Source organism: Mandrillus leucophaeus, unplaced genomic scaffold (assembly GCF_000951045.1).
Source record: "Mandrillus leucophaeus isolate KB7577 unplaced genomic scaffold, Mleu.le_1.0 Scaffold125, whole genome shotgun sequence".
Taxonomy (NCBI): Eukaryota; Metazoa; Chordata; class Mammalia; order Primates; family Cercopithecidae; genus Mandrillus; species Mandrillus leucophaeus.
Window position 1 is genome coordinate 4,820,646 of NW_012100876.1, and position 8,427 is coordinate 4,829,072.

The window sequence follows — 8,427 nt, forward strand, 5'->3', positions numbered from 1 at the left end:
AATTTCTTCTCCTTGTTTCAAAACTGCAGGCTCAAAGGATTTCAAAGAGACATCACCATTGTCCACATCGTCACGGACATTCTGCAGAGCCAACTGACAGCGTTGTAAAATATAATCCAAGGTTCCTGTTGAGCACTGTTGAGACAGAACCAGCAATTACAATTATGGGCAAAATCTAAGTTTACTATGCTGCCCTTCCTAGGATTGTTCATATTTGTCCCAGGCTGTGAATTCACCTGTTGACCCCATGACTCAGTCTATACTCCTTTCTTTTTTTTTTTTTTAATTTAAATTTTGAGATAGGGTCTTGCTGTGTCACCCAGGCTGGAGTATAGTGGTGTAATGTTTCACTGTAGCTTCAGCCTCCAGGGCTCATGCAGTCCTCCCACTTCACCTTCCCAAATAGCTGGTACCACAGGCAGGCACCACTCTACCCAGCTAATTTTTCTAAATTTTTATGTTGTAGAGAGAGACAGGATCTTGCTATATTATCCAAGCTGGTCTCAAACTCCTGGGTTCAGGGCAGTCCTCCCACTTCAGCCTCCAAAAGTGCTGGGATTACAGGCATGAGTCACTGTGCCCGGCCTGTACTCCTTAACTCAAGAATTACTAGAGTGGCCTGTTCCACTGGGCTCTGTGCTGCCAGTTTGGCCTCACGTGGGCCACTTAGTTTGCTGGTTTTCTTTTACGTGGGCCTCATATCTCTAACTAAACATTTGGGTCCCTGAGGCTAATGCCCTATTTATATATGTTAAATACATTTTCTATATATACTACAACATCTAGAACTGAGTCCGAAAACTAGAAGAAATTTAATAAATAATTATTGGATGAATAACGGGTTAACCAAGAAGTCAAGGACACTGACTTTTTATCTCAAATGCCCTGAGACTAACGATAGGAAAGAAAGGTAAACCGGCTGCCGAAATGGTTCAAAAGTACATTAAATGGTTCCGTAATAACAGAGGGCAAAAATGAAGTTATAATCACAAGGCAAAGAACTCATTTCCCTTTTCTGAAAAAGCATACATTAGGCAGTGGCAGTTTTTGGCAGAATAGATTCTTCAAATAATGGAGAATATTTGGCTTATGCCCTCAAGGCACATTCAAAGCCACAACTTAGTACCTGGGCCTCAGCAAGGACAGAGATAACTAGTTCATCCCTCTCTAAGTTCGTGGGAGCAAAACAGAGGTCAAATGGACAAACTCCTTTTTATAAAGGATCATATGTTGGAAAAGAGGCCGATGTACATGGGCAGTGCATCTGCTTGTTTTGATATTGAAGTGATTTCCTAGAATAATAAAAAGTCAGCTATAAATACCCTTCAATCCCAACAAGGAAAATGTATCCCTAAAATACTTTGGTTTTATTATTTGTAATTTAAACTGAGTCCTTGTAAATAACCTTGAAGGCTAATCCTCTGGTATAAAATTTCCTAGCACATTTACTACCATTTTATCCAATGCAACATCGACAAGCCTGGGAAAAACAAAGTTTCTGTGCCAAGAAACAGAAGTTTGACTAATACGTATTTTAATATGAAGATCCCAGAGTGCTGGGTGCATAAGGGCAGACAACTCCAATTTCCTGCCAAGAAAACCCCACAAAGAATAAAGGTGAATGACCACTCATTTTTGTCCCACAGCAACCTCTACAACATCTTTCTTTTTGAGACGGGGTCTCACTCTCTGGCCCAGACCGGAGTGCAGTAGCATGGCGTGATCTTGGCTCACTGCAATCTCTGCCTCCTAGGCTCAAGCAATTCTCCTGCCTCAGCCTCCCAAGTAGCTGGGATTAAAGGCGTGCACCACCACGCCTGGCTAATTGTTGGATTTTCGGTAGAGACAGGGTTTTACCATGTTGACCAGGCTGGTCTCGAACTCGTGACCTCAAGTGATCTGCCCACCTCAGCCTCCCAAAATGCTGGGATCACAGTTATGAGCCATCGCACCCAGCCTACAACATCTTTTTAAAATGACTTCCATCTAGAAAGTTTTCCTACATGCACCTTTACTTTCCCAAGTAGTGAGCTACATAGGTTATTAATTGCATTTTCATGCAAGATTGGAAACAACCTAAACTTCTCAACAATAGGAAAACTAGTTTAATGAATTATGGTTGCAGAAAACAAAAAGAGAGAGAGAGAGTGTGTGGAATAATTTTTTTCTGGATATATAGTGTTTTGTTTTATTTAAATAACCTATAATCAGGCCTAGTCTGAGATAGGTTTGTTTTTTTTTTTTTTTTGGTAACAGCTTTATTAAGCTATAATTCACATATCATAAAATTAAACCATTTAAAGCATATAATGAAATGTTGTTTCATATATTCACAGAGTTATACAAATATCACTGCAATTAATTTTAGAGCATTTTCATCACCCCAAAAAGAAACCCTGTACCGTTTAGCAGTCACCCCCAACCCCGCCTGATTTCCACCAACATTTCCAACCCTAGGCAACCACTAATCTACTTTCTACGTCCATGGAGAGGCTTATTCTAGACACTTCATATAAAGGAAATCATATAATATACATCTTTTGTGACCGGTTGCTTCCATTTCATATGTTTTCAAGAGTCACTCATGTTGTAACATGCATCATTACTATATTCTATTTGAATGCCCAATAATATTCAACTGCATGGATATGCCACGTTTTATTTATCCATTCATTAAGTGATGAATCTTTGGGTTGTTTCCACTTTTTGCTGATTATGAATATTCCTGTAGAAGTTTCCATCACTCTTGGGTATCTACCTAGGCATGGAATTGCTATGTCACAGGGTATCTTTGGATTTAACCTTCTGAAGACGTGCCAGACTGTTTCCCAAAGTAACCGCACCACTATCCATTCCCTCCGGCAGTGCACGCGGGTGCCACTTCCTGCAGGTCGTCACCAACACTTGTCATTATCTTTTTTATTCTAGCTATTCTAGTGGGTGTGAAATGTTATCCCATCGTGGTTTTGATTTGTATTTCCCTATGACTAATGATGTTCAGTATTTTTCATTTGTCTGTTGGCCATTTGTATACCGTCTTTTTTTGTGTGTGTGAGACGGAGTCTTGCTCTATTGCCCAGGCTGGAGTGCAGTGGCGCAATCTCACCTCACTGCAACCTCCACCTCTCAGGCTTAAGTGATTCTCCTGCCTCAGCCTGCTGAATAGCTGGGATTACAGGCATGTGGCACCACATCTGGCTAATTTTTGAATTTCTAGTGAAGACGAGGTTTTACCATGTTGGCCAGACTGGTCTTAAACTCCTGGCCTCAAGTGATCTGCTCACCTCGGCCTCTTAAAGTCCTGGGATTACAGGCAGGAGCCACTGCACCCAGGCTGTGACATGTTAATTCAGTTCCTTCGCCATTTTAAATTGGATCATTTCTCTCTTGAATTATTGGGTTGTAAGAATTCTTTGAATATTTGAGATACAAGTGCTTCATGAGATAAATGATTCACAGATATTTTCTCCCATTCCATGGATCCTCTGCACTTTATTTATGGTACCCTTTGAAGCAGAAAAGTTTTTAACTTTGATGAAGTCCAATTTATCTGTTTTTTTCTTTAGTTGTTTATGCTTTCGATGTCATATCTAAAAAGCCATTACCTACTCCAAGATAAGAACTATATATTAATGAGTAATTACTACCAAAGTTTTCTGAAACAAAACTACAGAACCATGTATTTTTCTATTTAAAAATATTTAAAAATGTTTTTGAAATTACATACATTTTTTACTTATATATTAAATATTACCAAAAGAGTAACAAGAACCTTTTAACACTGGTTGCCTCTGGGGACAGGGACTGGTTGGCCTAAGGAGAAAGAGACTTTAACTGTATACCCTTAGGTATTTGTTTTTATTTTGAACCATTTGCATTAACTACCTATTCAAAATATAATTATGCATAAAATTTAAATTTCTTTAAGAAGACATTCTGTATTGAATCCCAAGAACATTCTGACACAATTATCAAAAACTAAAATCTAGGCTGGGCGCACTGGTTCACGTCTGTAATCTCAGCACTTTGGGAGGCCGAGGTGGGTGGATCAAATGAGGTCAGGAGTTCAAGATCAGCCTGGCCAATATGGCAAAACCCCATCTCCACTAAAAACACAAAAATTAGCCGGGCTATCTGCTACTTTCTACTCTGCGCTGTGCATAGTCTTTAGACTATAAGCATCTTGAAGACACTGAACCTGACCATTCCCGTTCACAAGTCCCTACAATAATAACTTGAATACTATAAAGTTCAATAAAAGTTTGAAGAATGAACAAACTGAAATCCCTTCTGAACTGTAATTCCTGCAATCAAAACTTGCTGATGATTTAATCTCTCTTGCTTTATTATGTATACTCTAGTGTACAAATGAAAACAGAATCACCTTCCACACAGTGAGCTTTAGTTGTTCCTATCTCCTATTAGTTTTTCATCAGAATAAAATGAAAAGACAGTAGTAGCAGTAGAAGTAATTTAATAATAGTAGTAGTGGTGAACTTCTTTGAATGTATACCAGTCTCTGTTCTAAAAAGACTTACATGTATTAACTAATTTAATCCTCATAAGAACACTATGAATTAGGTATGATTATTATCCCCATGAACGTATTTCCCAAGCTTTTTATTTATCGTTTTGTACAGCCCTTTGAACCCAGCACTAACGAGACTGTCTACTCTTCCGGCTTAGATTAGGAAAGACATTGAAGGGCGCATTTAAGTAGCCATATACTCAAGTGATCCACGAGAAAGGGATTCTTGGGAGGGTTATAGCTAGAAAGACAGATGCCTATAACTGGGGAAATGAAATCCTTCCATACAACACAAGGCACATATTAGATGTTCTATAAATACTAGCTCTTCCCTCCCTCCCTTCTTTCCTTCCTCTGTTCGGCCTTACCTACCTTCCTCCCTCCCTTCCCTCTTTTCTAAAAGAACTCCTTTTAGGTCTCTAAGACAATTATTTCTGTGTTTGTTTAAAATTTGTCCCCCCAACAAAAGTTCACAAAGGTGGTGGGCATGATGGCCATGTTGATGGCTCTATCTCCCAGGCCTACAGTTTTGGACACATAACAGGCACTCAAATATTTAAATGAATGAGTGAATGGAAAAGAGAAGAAAGGGGAGAAAGGAAGAAAGGGGTGCTGGATGGGCTGGCTGGCATCTTGGTTTAAATACTCATTCATTCTCTCTTTGCCACACAGCAATATGATCGGTCCACTGGTAAAGCTACTTAATGACCAAGACACAAAACTGCCGTATAGACTCAGGCAGTACTGCCACTGGAACACCATGCACTTATACCTCCCACCTTCCTGTACCACTTCTGCCCAATTTTCTCACACTTGTCCCCTGTAGTTCCATAAAAGGTCAAGCTATAAAGCAAAGCATGCATAGCAAGCTTAGGTAGAAGGTCACTTGTAATCCCTTTCATGCCTTGCTCTCTGGAACCCCTCTTAACTGAGTACATGGGACCCCAACATGACTAATATGAGTTTTTCTCACTTCTTAGTTTTCCATTCTGAACTAGTCTGAACAGCTAACCATCGGCCATTGCAAGTGGTGGCAGAATTTAGCAATAAAGTCTGGGTTATGAACACATCTGGGAGCTCAGAAACTCCTTGGCAATGCTGTAACTTTCTCTTTAATTTACATTCACATGCCCAGAAGTCCGACCAAAAAGTTAAGGAAAATGAAAATTCTCAACATCCAAACTCAGCCACAGCTAACACATGCACAAGCACAAAAATCTGCCCCAATTCCTCCGGTCATCTCTTGCCCTTGACCTTGACAGATACAACCCTCTAAATAAACCTCTAACTATAAACACTTGTCAATGGCATTTTCCTTCTCCAAGAAACATAACCCCAAGAAGCAAAATACACTTATCCCATGCCATGCATACACTTTCTAAAACTGTATCCAACACAATCCAAAGCTCAAAAAGCAAGTAAACAGACGCAAGTCAAGTTAGATGGAAGCAATTTTCCCATCAAATACTCTTCCAAAGCTCTATGATAAATTGCTCATTCAACCACTTCTGTCACATCCAATTAGGTGTGAATCACATTTTTATTTACACTTACCTCTGCCACTCGGTGGGTGGAACTAAACCGAGGTTGTGAACCAGCCAAAACGCAGTGTTGGTGGGTGGCATTGAGATCATCTACAGGAAAAACACCAGAAATTTATAAAACCATATTTATTAGTCAGTATATACTATATATTATTTAACTAAAACACAAAGTAAATAGTAAATCCATCTTTCAAGAAATGACAATAACCAAGGAATCAACTTACCTTGTATTCTTTAATCAATCCCTTATAAGTAGGTGACTATATATATGTATATATATATGTTCCATTATATATGTATCTACTTATAAGTAGAGATTACATATGTAGATATATAACAAGTGTAATAATACAAATATAAGTATATAATAAATATGATATACTTATATATACTTATACATACACAAGTATATGTAAGTGTAAGTAGATATATAATCATATGTCTATAATTAAATATGTATATATTCTATCATACAAAGTATGACACTTTGAAGAGTGAAAGGGGGTGTTATTTACCATTATTCCAGAACAACAGGTATAAACCAGGACTGCCCTCAGCAAACAAGATATAGGGTCACTCTGCTTATTTGTGGTCCTATAATGCCCACCCACTATAAAATTCACTATGTATGGATTGAGCTTCTTTCACTTTCTCATGACACATCTACTTCTACTCTTTAGAATAAACCAGAATTTGGAGTTGAACACCTTTCATCTGAAAAATCTGCCTCTTTCCTTCTGTAATCAAAGTATCAATTTTGCCCTAACAATTTTCCAGGCAACAAACTAACCAATTCAGCATGTTGCATGTTTGGCTCTTAGAACAGAATTCAAGTCTAGGGATTCACAACCCAAGAATGAAGTAGGTGGTGAATTCATCAGTTGAAGAATATTCCTAAAACCACAAGCAGTGGGAGAAAAACCAATGACCAAGTTGTTGCAGATCCTGAGAAATGATACCACAAGTCAGGCAAAATCTATACAACCTCTGCTTAGGACATGACTTCCTCTAGTACAAAAAAAAGAGAGTTGTAATGTTTCCAGCAATGATATCCTATACAGGCAATACAAGATTTTAATCAAGATACCAGAAATGATAATGACTTAAACTAAGAGGCCAATGCCACCAGGCCCCTTATGTGTCAGCAAAAACAACCTACAATATCATCTCTAAACATAGAAAGGAAACGCAAAATATTAAGGCAGGATTTCCACTTAGGAATTTGTGAAGTAACAGTGACAAGATTTACCCTTCTGCCTTAAACAACTACAAAACAAGCCAAAAATATGAATCAAAGGTTTCAGCAAGATATAATCCCATGGAGAAGAGAAACAAAATAGGTGAGAGACGCCTACAATTGCCTTAACTTTCTCCATGGGAACAGTTTCAACGCCACAGAATAAAGAAAAGGAAGTCAAAACTCAGTCTCTGTTTCTTTCTTGCCAAGTTGAGAAGATAAAGATTGGAGTATAGGGAGGCCAAGGCCATAGGGCCTTGAAAGGCAGAATGCTGAAACAGAAACAGATATACAGAGAGAGAGCAAACAGAGATTGCAGAAGGGTTCCCTTAAGTATTTGGAAGAGCACTGACCTGTGCATGTATGAATAAAAAATACCCAAGGGCCATAAAAAGAAGCATCAGAATGCAGCAGGTGGAACCAGTTTCAGATCTCACACACAGCTAGGAGTATTTTATGATCCCTAAAAGACTGAGACTTAATCATAAGATTATAGAATGCTTCCCCTCCCAACTTACCTTACCACTGCATTATTACTTCAGTTCCTTTTATCCAGTATATCTCATCTGCCTATCAAGAAAAAAGTACAAGGCCTTCTAAATGGCAAAAAAAAAAAAAAAAAAAAAAAAGTTTGAAAAAACTGAGCAAAAATCAGAACCAGAGTCAGAAATGGCAGAAATTAATTATCAGAAATGTTTTTTAAACTATGATTACTATTCTAAGGACTGTAAAGGACAACGTAGACAACATGCAAGAAAGACTCAAAAACACAGTGCTGGAAATCAATAACATTGTAACAGAAATGAAGAATGCCTTTAGTGGGCTCATTAGAGAACTGGGCAAGTTAGATGAAAGATCTCTGAGCATGAGGATATATTAAGAGAAACTTCCAAAACTGAAAAGCAAAGAGAAAAAAGACTGAAAAACAAAAGAAAAAACAAACAGAAGTATGGGACAACTACAAAAGGTATAATATATGTATAATGGGAGTAACAGAAGGAGAAGAAAGAGGGAAAGGAACAGAAGAAAATTAGAAGCAATAATAACTAAGTATGTTCTTAAATTAATGTTAGACACCAAACTAGAGACTCAGAAAGCTCAGGAAAAGAAAAACCTAC

General features: G+C 38.1%; 1 protein-coding gene across 1 annotated transcript in view; it reads right to left on the reverse strand.

Moving 5' to 3' along the window:
- Positions 1-8,427, reverse strand: part of FTO (fat mass and obesity associated) — a 439,228-nt gene that overhangs the window by 243,600 nt on the left and 187,201 nt on the right. The window contains exons 5-6 of the mRNA XM_011971922.1: positions 6,083-6,162; positions 1-135 (exon numbers count right to left, since the gene is read on the reverse strand). The exon at positions 1-135 is cut by the window's left edge and continues 4 nt beyond it. Of these exons, the coding sequence (XP_011827312.1) occupies positions 1-135; positions 6,083-6,162 (215 nt within the window). The remainder of the gene's footprint in view (positions 136-6,082; positions 6,163-8,427) is intronic.